This window comes from Leguminivora glycinivorella, chromosome 12, assembly GCF_023078275.1.
Source record: "Leguminivora glycinivorella isolate SPB_JAAS2020 chromosome 12, LegGlyc_1.1, whole genome shotgun sequence".
Classification (NCBI taxonomy): Eukaryota; Metazoa; Arthropoda; class Insecta; order Lepidoptera; family Tortricidae; genus Leguminivora; species Leguminivora glycinivorella.
The window spans coordinates 20,504,535-20,516,756 of NC_062982.1; the positions used below are offsets into that span (position 1 = coordinate 20,504,535).

Below are 12,222 nucleotides of genomic sequence, written 5' to 3' on the forward strand. Positions count from 1 at the left end.
AAGTTACAAGGGGACACGCCAAGTCTTCAAACCCACATAGTCAAGACATGCGTCTCTCAAACGTTACCACTTGCAGTCTGCGTAGAAGAGTCGGTTAGGTTACACGCTAGGAAGATCGATCTACATAAAGCTTAGGCACAAGCACAAACGCACAGCTAAACAAGCACTATAGTAAAGTGTACTCACTCCTTACGGCTGTACGGGTTACCAGCGGCCCATACAAAGTCAGTGACGAGAGAAAAAAGAGAAAAACGCATTCAAATACATTTAAGACAAATTGTGCGAACATTGCAGGGCGAACGGAACTACTAAGTGAGAGATTACGAGTAGAACGCTTGTCGGCGAAATAGGGGGCGCTCTTATTTCCTTGTGTATTTTGAGCTCTTTAGGAGGCGCATTCGGGTTAAGCCGCTTGGGACACCGGCGTCAGTCTAGTTCGCGTGCATTGCCTTTTTCTGTTCACTGCTACGTCGAACAAATGCGAGAGGGAATTCATTTCTCGCGTGGAGCAAAAATGTCTTTGGAAATACGCGAAACATTTTCTTGTCGCTATGAATATTCTTTGTGTGTGTAAGTGAATTATGCGGGTAAGTATTTTCATTTTTTCACACGATTGTACGGCTCCGTCCTCCCGGGGGAGTTGTTCGAATAGAAAAAGGCTCTGCAGTTGAATTTAATTTAGTCCCTCGGCGCTGAGAAGTCACTCACACGCACATGTATTGATTAACGCGACGGCGGCGGTGGTCGTGTGTGGTGGCGGTGCGCGCCATCTCTCTGTGTGTGGTGCCTCGTCCTTGTGTTGGTCTTCTGTGATGTTTGTGGCAGTGTCAGAGTGTCATGTCTCGGCGTGCTCCTCACAATGTTCAGTAAAGGGTCAGAGGCTGGAGCGATCGTCGCCGAAATGTCTCGCAGCGTTCTTTGGACCGGCTCGTAGTAACGGCGATAGCGTACTTTAGGCATAGTATTGTATGTCACAATATCTAGTGTGCATGCACGACAGAAAGTCTGATAGATAATACAGAAGAAGGAAGGAAGAGACAGAAATCGCTACTTGCAAGAAGTCGTAGCCTGAGAGCGAGTTAGATAGATAGAGACAGAGAAAGACAAGAAAGTGTGCGAAGTCTAGTAACTGAGCTGAGCAGTCGAGTACAGGCGAAGAGCGCGGCTCGGATCTATCCTTCGGATACCGCTAGTGCAGCCAATGGGAAATATAAAGTGAAATTTAGTTCGGATCCTCGGGACGGGAGTCGCTTCGGCCGTTCCGCTAATAGTAGATAGTATAGAGTAGAGTGAGTAGAGAAGTTGTGAGTTGAACATGCGCGCGTGTGGTGTGGGACGGTATTGGTATTCAAATGCGGCGCTCGGGCCGGTGCGTGTGCGTATGGGCGCGCGGCGGCGCGCACGCGGCGCGGGGGCTGCGCCTGCGCTGCACCGCCGCGCCGGGCGCGCCGCCGCTCGCGCGCCCAATGCGCTCTTGTGTGTCACGCACTCGTTCTCTCACCTTGTGTCGTCGCTAAGTGCTGAGTGCTTCCTAAAAGTGCAGTCTGTACCCCACGCAATCATAAATAAAACAATAGATTGCGCGCGGCAAGACGTACCTATCTGGTGCCCAGTGAAATAAACTGAACGAAAACGGTGCTGTGTGGGTAAATAAAGCATGCAAAATTGTGTCCATCGCTAAATACTCAACAATAAGTGTGCGCCAAAATCAATAGTATAATAGTGCCGTCGAATATACCAGGTGCTGTATAAACTTTGCATTTCAGTGAGTGCCATCTTATGCATCGAGAATCAACGCGGCAAAAGAAATCATTACATGTGACAGTGAGTGGAAATATCGACTCTACGCCGCTAGTTACAGCGGCTAGAATGCAGTGAAATAACATGGTCGTCTGTGACATGATAAATATACATGGATTTATCGGCAAGCATAGTAAAACGTTGTTACGAGAATAAACCTCCTTGTTTAGATTCCTGCTATGTGCTCTCAAAAAAGGAACAAAAGAAAAAATGACATTAGTAATTTTGATAGTATTAGCGCTTAGGAATTTGAAGTGATAATGAAATTGTTCTGAACAGAATTGTTAATGAATTTTCATTCAAGTTGCCCACCACCAATGTTAGTCAATATGTAAACATTTTCATAAACCAATAAACAGCTTAAATGGAATCTATACACGTTAATTATTTAAATGGAATCTGTATTATTATTAGTGAAGCCACTTTGTGAAGTGTCGTATTTATTGATTCCATTCAATCTGTTACATTCAAACAAGTCAAAACCAAAACCATTCATAAGATCCGTGAATTGGTTAATTATAGGCATTTAATCTAATAATAACTTATGAATGGTTTGTTCAAGTCGACCCACATACCAAATCTCCCAATTTAGAACCAGAAAATGCCAATGTTAATTACTCTGATATTATTCATTAGATGATTATAGTTAAACTTTTGAGCTTAGTTAAAATTAATAGAAAAAATATGCAATACCAGGAAAAGCGGTATAAAAACCTACATAAATGTAAAAAAATATTTCAATGAAAAAGAAATTGTAAATAATTCCAAATTGTTGCATTCCTGATACAGCATAACCAAATGCGAATAACTGTCAAGTAAAATTATTATCATATTCGCCTTTGGGTACTAGAGGATCTTTCAATTCAACGAATTTTTCTTGTGTGGACGTTTAAAAACATGTGTGGTAACAATAGAAAATATTATTTTACATTTATCTTAATAATTATAACTATCTCTCCCATTAAAAACCTTCACTGATAATGTCTCGATTTTTTCAAATATTTTACTTCAAAGCCTGGCTTTAGAATATCGTCAAGTGCTCATTAAATTGAGTGATCCTTTCAACCGGCGGAGATAAACTTCCAGCTTCTGAAATTTGCTACCGTTCCCTTTCATAAAACGTGTAATGAACTAGATATGTTACTCAAAATGTAGATGCTTGAGTCTGTGAGACTATTTAAAGTCATTTTTATCAAATATGATACAATGATTACAAGCAATAGAATATTCTTGCCTTAATTTGAGAGGCTTAGTAATTACAATGTACCTACTTAATGCTCTTACTTTAGATTTGTAATTTGGAGAATTTCAAAACGGAAGTTTATTTCAGCCGTACGTTAACCAAAAATAAAATAGAGATCCATAAAATGCAGACACGTACCGTCTTCATGCGTGCGCACAGTGACGGGGTAGGAGGCGGGCCCGTCGCCGACGCTGGTACCGGCCAGCACCCAGATCCGGTACTCGGTCCAGCGGCGGAGCTCATCTAGCTCGAACGACGTCTGGTTAAGCTTCACGACGGTCGCCTCCGAATCCCCCCGACCGCTCTCCACGCACAGCAGCTTGTAATAAGCGATCCGACCGTTCGCTCGCTCCGCCGGCGGCGGCTGCCACGACACCCGAATCGCGGTCGGCGACACCGCCACCGCAGTCACATTCATTGGCGGCGCTCCGGGAACTAAAATGTCGCTCAACAATAAAACAACCTGCAACTCAAACGGGCCCGGCCCGGTTAACCGCCCTAACCGATGCAATCACTGAATGCGATTGAAACAAAACGGTGCCCAAAAAAATGAAAGACGACGGTAAGTCGTTAAAATAAATCGAGCATGCACATTTTTTGTTAGTGTGGTGTGTGTGATCCGCTCGCCCATACATCTCTATGTGACATCCGTCATACTTTCTCCTGTTGGAAGAAAATTGTGCTTATTATGTTGTGGCTTACGACACGAAAACATGAGTTCCCATGATGTTTCCATGTTAGTGATGTTTTCCCGTCTTTGGCACACCCATAGTTAATGATGGTTCTTGCGGCATGTCGTTCGTGTCGTCGGCAGTGGGATTTAAATAAAAAAATAATGTAAAAATAACTTGAGGTGTACACCCCTGTATAAACTCGGACCTACTAACGACATTAAGCTACTACTAGGGTAAGGTGAGCGCACACTTTTGTAACTCGCGTCTCATTAAACTGTTCGTCGCGAAGAATTGAGGTTCCATACTTTTAACGAAAAGATGCTCAATTGTTTCAAACAAAAGACTATTTAATCGCCAATAGTACGAAGTGTCACTTATTTGACTGGTTGCTGGCTGTTGAATATGTGCGGCCACATTACCGTTTCGACAGATTTACAATTACAAAACACATATTGTGATAAAACTTGGTGCTTGTGCTGTAATACTGGCGGCGTGCCGGGCAGGTGCGTTATGTGAAATTACATTACGATTTACCTGTAAAATTTAGCTTCGTAACAGACAGAAAACATAACGGAAGAGTAACGAGAACAGTTAATTCTACTAGAAACTGAATCCTTTGCCATCGTGTTTTCCGGGAAACTTTCCTATTTGTCATATCACGTCGGCCACTACTTCTATTTGTAGTGACTGACTGAAATAACATAACCCATTGGAGCGTTTCAGTGAAAATACTTTGGTAAAGTAATATAAAATAATTCTGTAGTCAGTGCAATCAAAAATATTCCTTGAATCTGTCTCATTACTCTTGAAACGGTTTCTCTCTGCTACCCCACACTCTCACACTGTCAAAGCAAGGGAACAGTCGAGACCTCACATACGAATTAAAATCTCCAAATGCAATATCGCGGGAGCGTTTTTCCCATTTCCCTATTCGAGTTTTTTTCACCGAGTTAATCAGGTCCTTTGCCGGTTGTAATTTTGTTTCCGCACTTAGCGAGTTGAAAAGAAAACAATTGGTAGACGGCTTTGTTCGCGTGGAACATGCATACGTCCAAAAAGAAAATTCCTACGTCAGTTGCAAATTTAAAAAGAAAATTTCAGCAACTGTTAGGAGTTTAGTATCCAATAGTCATATCTTGGAAGCGATCGGAGTGGAATTGAATTTTTATCGTAAAAGCAAACAGAATTTGAATTATTCCGAAGCCGTTCGGTGGAACTTTAAAGTCTCCATCGCTTGATAGACTCATAGTGCACATTTATTATTCTTATCTGTTGGTTGATTGCTATAGAAATTCATATTTTTCATTGAAATTTCTGATAAAAAGCTTATAAATGCTTTTTACTTACTTTGTAGTGTTTTTGTTACTTATTAAGCTTCCGCGCAGCATTATCCTGTGCATGTTTCAAAAGAATCTTAAGGGTACTTGTAGGTAGGTACTACTTGTGGTGCGACTGTCACTTGTTTCTTTTAACGCGATATTTTGATAAGGACCACTACAGGAACTAAAATCCATACTCTATACTTATATTATAAATGGAAAAGTGTGTGTCTGTTTCTTTGTCCGTCTTTCACGGCAAAGCGGAGCGACGAATTGACGTGATTTTCTAAGTGGAGATAGTTGAAGGGATGGAGAGTGACATATGTTACTTTTTTGTTTCTTTCTAACACCCCACTTCCGCAAAATAGGGGGTGGAAATTTGTATGGATCATTCCGCAAGTTTAGAACTTAAATCCTAGTAGATTATATTTATTTTGAAAAACGCTCCCACACCAGATCGCACAACCAAAGTGAGGTCCCGACCGCCCCGACAGTCACGCCAGGCGCGTCCACACCGGGCATACCATATTGTTTCGTCCGGACGGCTATGGGCGGCGTGGTGGCGCCCTCTCCGCGCTGCGAGCGAGCCGCTAACCAGATGTAGTACAGTGTGTTCGGGTACAGCCCGTTTAGGGTGTAGGTCTCCGTGATCGGGATGCGTCTAGGGGAAAACAGGAGGATTAGTCTTTTAAGTAGAATTCTGCTTGATGTTTAAGGGCAAAATTAACTCGCTGTCAGTTTTGTGACGACAGTTACCTAAGCATAAAATCTGTCTAAAAATTTACTTTTTTCACATTCTGATTGTGATAATCTATCGCTTAAAGTTTATGTTATTAACACAAAAACAATATTTTTATAGACATTTTATCGCACGAAACTGACAGTGAGTTAATTTTTCTTAACAACTGTCGCTAATTGGGGGTCCCAAATTCTGAAAATGCCCTTAACCTACCATGGAATGATGTTATATGAAACCTTGGAATATCCTGATAAAAAAGTCCGGAAATCATTTTTAAATTCCTAACATTTCTTGGTCTATTGCCATGGATGAGTAGCCTTGAATGGGGAATTTCCTGGCGAAAGTCCAGTGAAATAAAGTCTCAAATTTGGTAATTACTTGGTCCATAGAAAACTCAAACCATTTTAGTTCTCTTCTAGCTTCTAACGGTTAGCTAAGAACCAGAGATTTATTAAAAAAAAAACTCTTGACATTTGGCCATGACCCATGACTAACTGTACTGTAATCCTGACCAAACCCTTTAGCACAACATCTCTTGTCGCGCGCGAGTCCATATATCAAGCGCGACTTCAAGTATAGACTCACGCGCGACAAGACAAGTTGTGCTAGTTGGGCAAGATACATAATATCCTGTCATATCACAGCAAACTCTGACATAAAGACAACCTACCTTTGAGGCTTAATTCATACTATAAATGGGAAAGTGTGTGTATCTGTTTGTTTGTCCGTCTTTCACGGCAAAACGGAGCGACGAATAAACGTGATTTTTTAAGTGGAGATAGTTGAAGGGATGGAGTGACATAGGCTACTTTTTGTCTCTTTCTAACGCGAGCGAAACCGCGGGCAAAAGCTAGTATTTTATATTGTTATTTTAAAGACAATGAGAAATAATAGATCAGTATTTGATATACCCAAAATCAGATGACAGTCATTTACAGTAAAAATATGCCTAATCGGCGAAAGAACGAATATTTGACGTAAGTATATCATAATTTAAAGTTTAAATCTTGTCGTATACAATTCCGACTTTCTTGTAGCCCTTACTAATCCAAAAGCTAAAAAAAAAACCGTCCCATAAACAAATTGCGTCGCTTAAAAACATTCCGTCGTCCCCGCCACGGAGCTCAAGTCGCTTCAACTCATCAAATTTAAAAACCGCCATCAGAGTAGTCATTAACTTAAGGGCGCTTTTAGTACGAAGGGCCTGTTAATTTTAATGCACATCGCATAGTTTCATAGCTCTGGTTGATAGCGACATTAATCCAGACGGTCCATTTGGTTGAGTAAAATTTTAGCGATGTGACTGCTTTTTGGTCGTCTCTGTAAAGCTATTACATTTTTGTGTTTGTAAAGCTTGAAGCCATTTTGAATGACGAGCTGTGAATAGAAAGCTGTGCAGACGCGGTCAAATATGGTTTGGTACATATTTATTGTGATGAACCGAGTCAGTCATGCCTTAAGTACTTTCTTTAAACGTTCGTTTTAACGTTCTCGTTTACAAAAGTGTATCTATAACTGCGTGACATTTACGCTACGGCGTATCATATCATCATCGTCCTTGCTTGAGCCTGGGGTCCGTTGTGACAACTAATCAAGAATTGGCGTAGGCACTATTAGTTTTACGGAAGCGACTGCCATCGGACCTTCCAACCCAAAAGCGTATACAATTGGTATTTTGGGTAGGCCCTCACACGATCCATAGCTCATGTTGAACAGTTTAAAAACGCTATTGACTCCTCTACCGCTTGCATATTTGAGAGATAGAGAGGCTAAAGTTGTTAAAAAGAAAGTAAACCAGAAAGAAACATAAGAGGTAATCATTTCCTAAGATGCTGCTTAGCGTAAGTAGCCTTTACCCGAAAGGGGTCCAAATCAAATTATTTTTTTTAAAAGTATTTTTGATTTATTTTTTATATTTTTAAGGTCTTTGGTTTCGGAATAAACAGGCTTTTAATTTTATTATCGTTCAACTAGATTATTATCTATGGACTAATACCGGGAGTACCTTTTTGATTTTTGTCGAGCTCCCGATATTTCGACGCAGTTACATGCATCATGATCACGGAAAACATCCACAAACATCAAAACGGTGACAAAAATCAAAAACGTAATCACGGTCTATATCCCGGTCAATATGTATAAGTTTAACGAAAATAACCCAGTATAACACAGTAGTTACTTACTTCCTATGATGCTGCTTGGCGTAAGTATCGTTCCAGTATAACTCGTACGATACGATATTGTCGCCGGCGTGCGCCGGACGGCGCCAGGATAGCGTAACGGACGTCTCGCCTGCTTCTACTGCCACTAGGTTCGATGGTTGCGATGGTACTCCTAAAACAAATGATGAAGGGTTAATTTGTGGATTACGCGTACTATTTTACGCAAGTTCTATACCCATTACTAAGGCCTGGAAGTAGATAAGATAGTGAGTGCACGATCATATTCGGCGTACACCGTACAGCGGGGCAGGGCGTACGGTGTGCATGTCAAACAATAGGCTAGTTTCCTATACTTAAAATAAAATATTTTATGCAGTGCACGAGATAAAGCACCAGTAGTTATGTTTAAACGTGATTTCTATTTAATAAGTCAAAGAGAAAAATATAAATTATATGAATTGAACGTGACGTCACTCCTCAGTATTTCATAGTAATTCCATATTAGCAAATCGTTAAGACAGTTCTTAAAAAGCAGCTGATTTGACTAGTAGGAAACTAGTTTATTGAACCTCATAATAGGTACAAGTGTCCTGAGTCGACGCTGTATAGGATTCACGCGGGCAAGCCCGCGACGCTGCGCGCCCCGGCGAATACTCCGCTTCAAGCGTTCACTCAGGCCTTCCACTCTAGAGTATAGTCAACCACCCTAGAATCCTGTCGTATTGACACCGTGCTTTATTTGCTATAGAAGTCAGTTTGACCTTTACTGTGAAAGGGTTCCACAGTGGCCTGGGATTCAGATTGGTTGACTGTACCTATTCCTAATTTTACGATTTTCAGAAGTAGTGTTTTACATACTGAGACTGAGTGTCCCGTTGTTTACCTCGACAGCACACAGATAGGTCCCCCAACCAACCATAAATTTCGGTGGCCTATGGATATAGATTTTTACTTTTATATGACGTAACAGTGTCTGAAAATGCAATAGACATAGGAGGCTAACTATCAAACATATCGCTCCGACACCAGTAGATACACTTATCCAGGGATAGGGCAGGCCCTAGCCCCAAATGGAGGGACGTTACTGTTGGTCACGATCCTCAACCATGAAGGAGCGACTAAGAAGAGAAGAGACCTAGAATTACCTTGCTGCGTTTTGACCTGGACAGGCGGGGATATAGGCCCTGGGCCGACTGAAGTGTACGCTTGCACTCTGATGGTGTATACTGTGTGAGGGGTCAGCTCGCTTATCGTCGTCAGGTGGCTGTTGTCCATCTAAACAGAAAGCAGATAAGATTAGATTTGTTACAATACAATTTTTAAAGCAGTCGTTTTTAAGTAACATGACAAAGAGAATTAAACGTGATTTCAGATCGGGAGGCGATCAAATGCGAAAGGATCGCTAAATGGGTCATCAATGAACTCATCATTCTTCCCTTCATTTAAAAATCAGCCCAGTATATATAATACTATCAGCTGCAAAAGTGCAAGGAGAAATTATGAATGAATTTGAATTATGAATCATTGATAAATTCGCCACACATTTTTGCAGCTGACAGTACAATCTTCAATGTTCCTAACACATTTAAAAACGTTTTTTTTTGTGAATTGGGATATAAATTTATCAGTAGTACGATGCTTATGCGTGACAGTTTCTAACCATAGTGTACGTCAAAATATTTACTTGAGACACTGACATATCCGGTCCTTGTCTCATACAAATCGAAATCATATCCTACAATTTAAATTAAAAAACGCATGGAACTCATTAAATATTCGGGTCAATTCGTTTTCTGTATCGTAGTACATATAGCGAGTATCTTACAGATCGGTATTTCCACGGTATTTCTTATTAATCCCAAGACCCGAGATCGCAAGCGACTAGTGGTTGAACTGCAATAAAGGAATTAAACGACTTGAACTAGTTTCTTTGACCGATTGAGTTCGATCGGAAACTTTAAAGACGGGAACCGATATATGTAAGCACTGTTTATGAGTCTATCTATCGAATACTGTACACATGTACCAATATATTTTCTAAACAGCAAGCTGAAATCTTTTAGGTTTTTATTTTAAATTATAAATGGGCTTACTCTTGGCCAGAGACTAGCCAAAGGCCAAGACGTGGCCTACGATGGAGTGAGCTCGCCCAGAAGATGCCGGTTCACTCTTGATTTGAAGGTTGCCGGGTTATATGAGCTCGGAAATATAGCCGCCGGCAAGGAATTCCTTTCCTTGGCAGTTCGCATAAGAAAAGAAGAAGCAAAGCGCTTCGTGCGAATTCGCGGAATATCTAAAAAGTAAGGATGGAAACCGGCCGTGCGTCTGACTCCAATGGCAGAATGGGGACGATGGAATAAGATCGTGTAGCTCTTGAGCACACTCCCCGAAGTGCAACGTATACTCATGTATGCCCCTTCAAGAGGACACATGACAATTTTATTAGTCACGTAAGTACATTACGTATAAGTTTAATTGAAACAAAAACTTACCATTTGCGAATGCCATGATTGTAGGGTCTGCGAAGGGTCTGTAGTATAGTAGATTTTGTAGCCCTGGGATTAAAAAATACATTAACTTAGTAATCAGTCATCATGTACTGCTTTCATGGGTACATAAGCAGGTACCTACATGTCAGTATAGCACAGCTATGAACCCACTGAACTCAATTGTGCTTCTGAAACTGTTCCTAATGATGCAGAAGGTTGACTGAGACTGGACTAGTACTCTGATAATATCGTGGGTGCATAAAAATAGACCCTATTGTGTTCTTGCCGTTGAGAAATGGTGCTGCCACACTGGCTGTTGACAGGGACAGCGCAATGGCGCCATCGCGTCTAAGGAGGGCGTAACATTTTCCACCGATTAAGTATCACACAAAAAGAAAGCTTTGTCATGATCCGGGACTGCCAGGTGTATTATTTCGACCAGTACAAATGTATTACAAATCTTTACTCACAGTGACTTGTCCATTCGGCGTCTCTGGCTCGTCCCACTGAATGACCATGGTGCTTGAACTCAGCGGCCGAACTTGCACATTCCTCGGCGCTGAACCCGGTTCTAAAAACAAACGTACATTCTATTATCTCCATATTTACTTACCTTTAACCCCCCTTGATGTATTTACCAACATCATAAGGCAAGATATGACTAGTTTAAATTTCAGTTTATGTTTGAAAGAAGTAACCAGGAAAGGGACATACCCTATCGGCATGATAGAAGTATGTTAGAAGTAAAAACTGACAGCGCGGATTAACTGAATGACTGTGGCCTATTTCACCGACATTGACACTTGACACTGATAATTCTGTGCCTATTTCTGGACTGGTAAGTAACATTATTACTCAGCGTCAATATTTCTTTGTTAAACGGCGAACCGCGAAGTGACACTGGCGGGCGACAATTGTCATTGTGGTGAAACAGGCCACAGGTCGTTACCGTCTTTACAGTATAAAATAGTTACAAGATTATTTACTTATTACTCCTTAGAAAATAGAATAAAATGCAAAGCAACTTGGGTATATCTTGTCTTAAGTAGATACCAGCTAGGCAACAAACCATTATCGAAATTGTTGAGAGCATTCACTCATTCATTTTGATGAATTAACTGTATGATAGATATGAATGAATGTCTCACAATAGATATAGTTTGTAGCTCACAAAGTAAAATAATATAAAAATTAAACCCGTAAGCAAAAATGAGGAACACAACACGCCTGGTTCAAAATACGTCAACTACGACAAAACAAACAAAAAAAAAGCTGGGTCTTACTCTACAAATATTTAAAATACAAAAAATTGCACCCAGTAGGTATCTATTATCTAATGTTAAGGAATAAATTTGTTTCTTTGACGACCGGTCCGGCTCAGTCGGCAGTGACCCTGCCTGCTAAACCGCGGTCCTGGGTTCGAATCCCGGTAAGGGCATTTATTTGTGTGATGAGCACAGATATTTGTGCCTGAGTCATATATGTTTTCTATGTATATATAAGTATGTATTGTATTTATCTATTTAAGTATGTATAATGTATATCGTCGCTTAGCACCCATAGTACAAGCTTTGCTTAGTTTGGGGCTAAGTTGATCTGTGTAAGGTGTCCCCAATACTTATTTATTTATTTATGTAGTAAAACAGACACGTAACAGATGCTAAATATATTCGAGGCCGGAATCGAACTGGGGTCTTCAGCATTCGCCGTTAACGTCATTGTCATTATCAAAGGCAAGGTGGCACTTGTTCTTGGTATAAAATAACATTAATAAAAAATACTTTTTACATTTAGTT

The 12,222-nt window shown here is 40.7% G+C and overlaps 1 protein-coding gene across 5 annotated transcripts in view; it reads right to left on the minus strand.

The window, feature by feature from the left end:
* LOC125231646 (tyrosine-protein phosphatase Lar) overlaps positions 1–12,222 on the minus strand; it is a 771,198-nt gene that overhangs the window by 10,555 nt on the left and 748,421 nt on the right. For 3 of the 5 annotated variants that reach the window (XM_048137132.1, XM_048137131.1, XM_048137130.1), the window contains 6 exons: positions 10,897–10,997; positions 10,430–10,492; positions 9,083–9,212; positions 7,959–8,109; positions 5,561–5,697; positions 3,182–3,478 (listed from right to left, as the gene is read on the minus strand). In XM_048137132.1, coding sequence (XP_047993089.1) covers positions 3,182–3,478; positions 5,561–5,697; positions 7,959–8,109; positions 9,083–9,212; positions 10,430–10,492; positions 10,897–10,997 — 879 coding nt within the window. The remainder of the gene's footprint in view (positions 1–3,181; positions 3,479–5,560; positions 5,698–7,958; positions 8,110–9,082; positions 9,213–10,429; positions 10,493–10,896; positions 10,998–12,222) is intronic. The other 2 variants (XM_048137134.1, XM_048137133.1) reach the window with 1 other exon arrangement.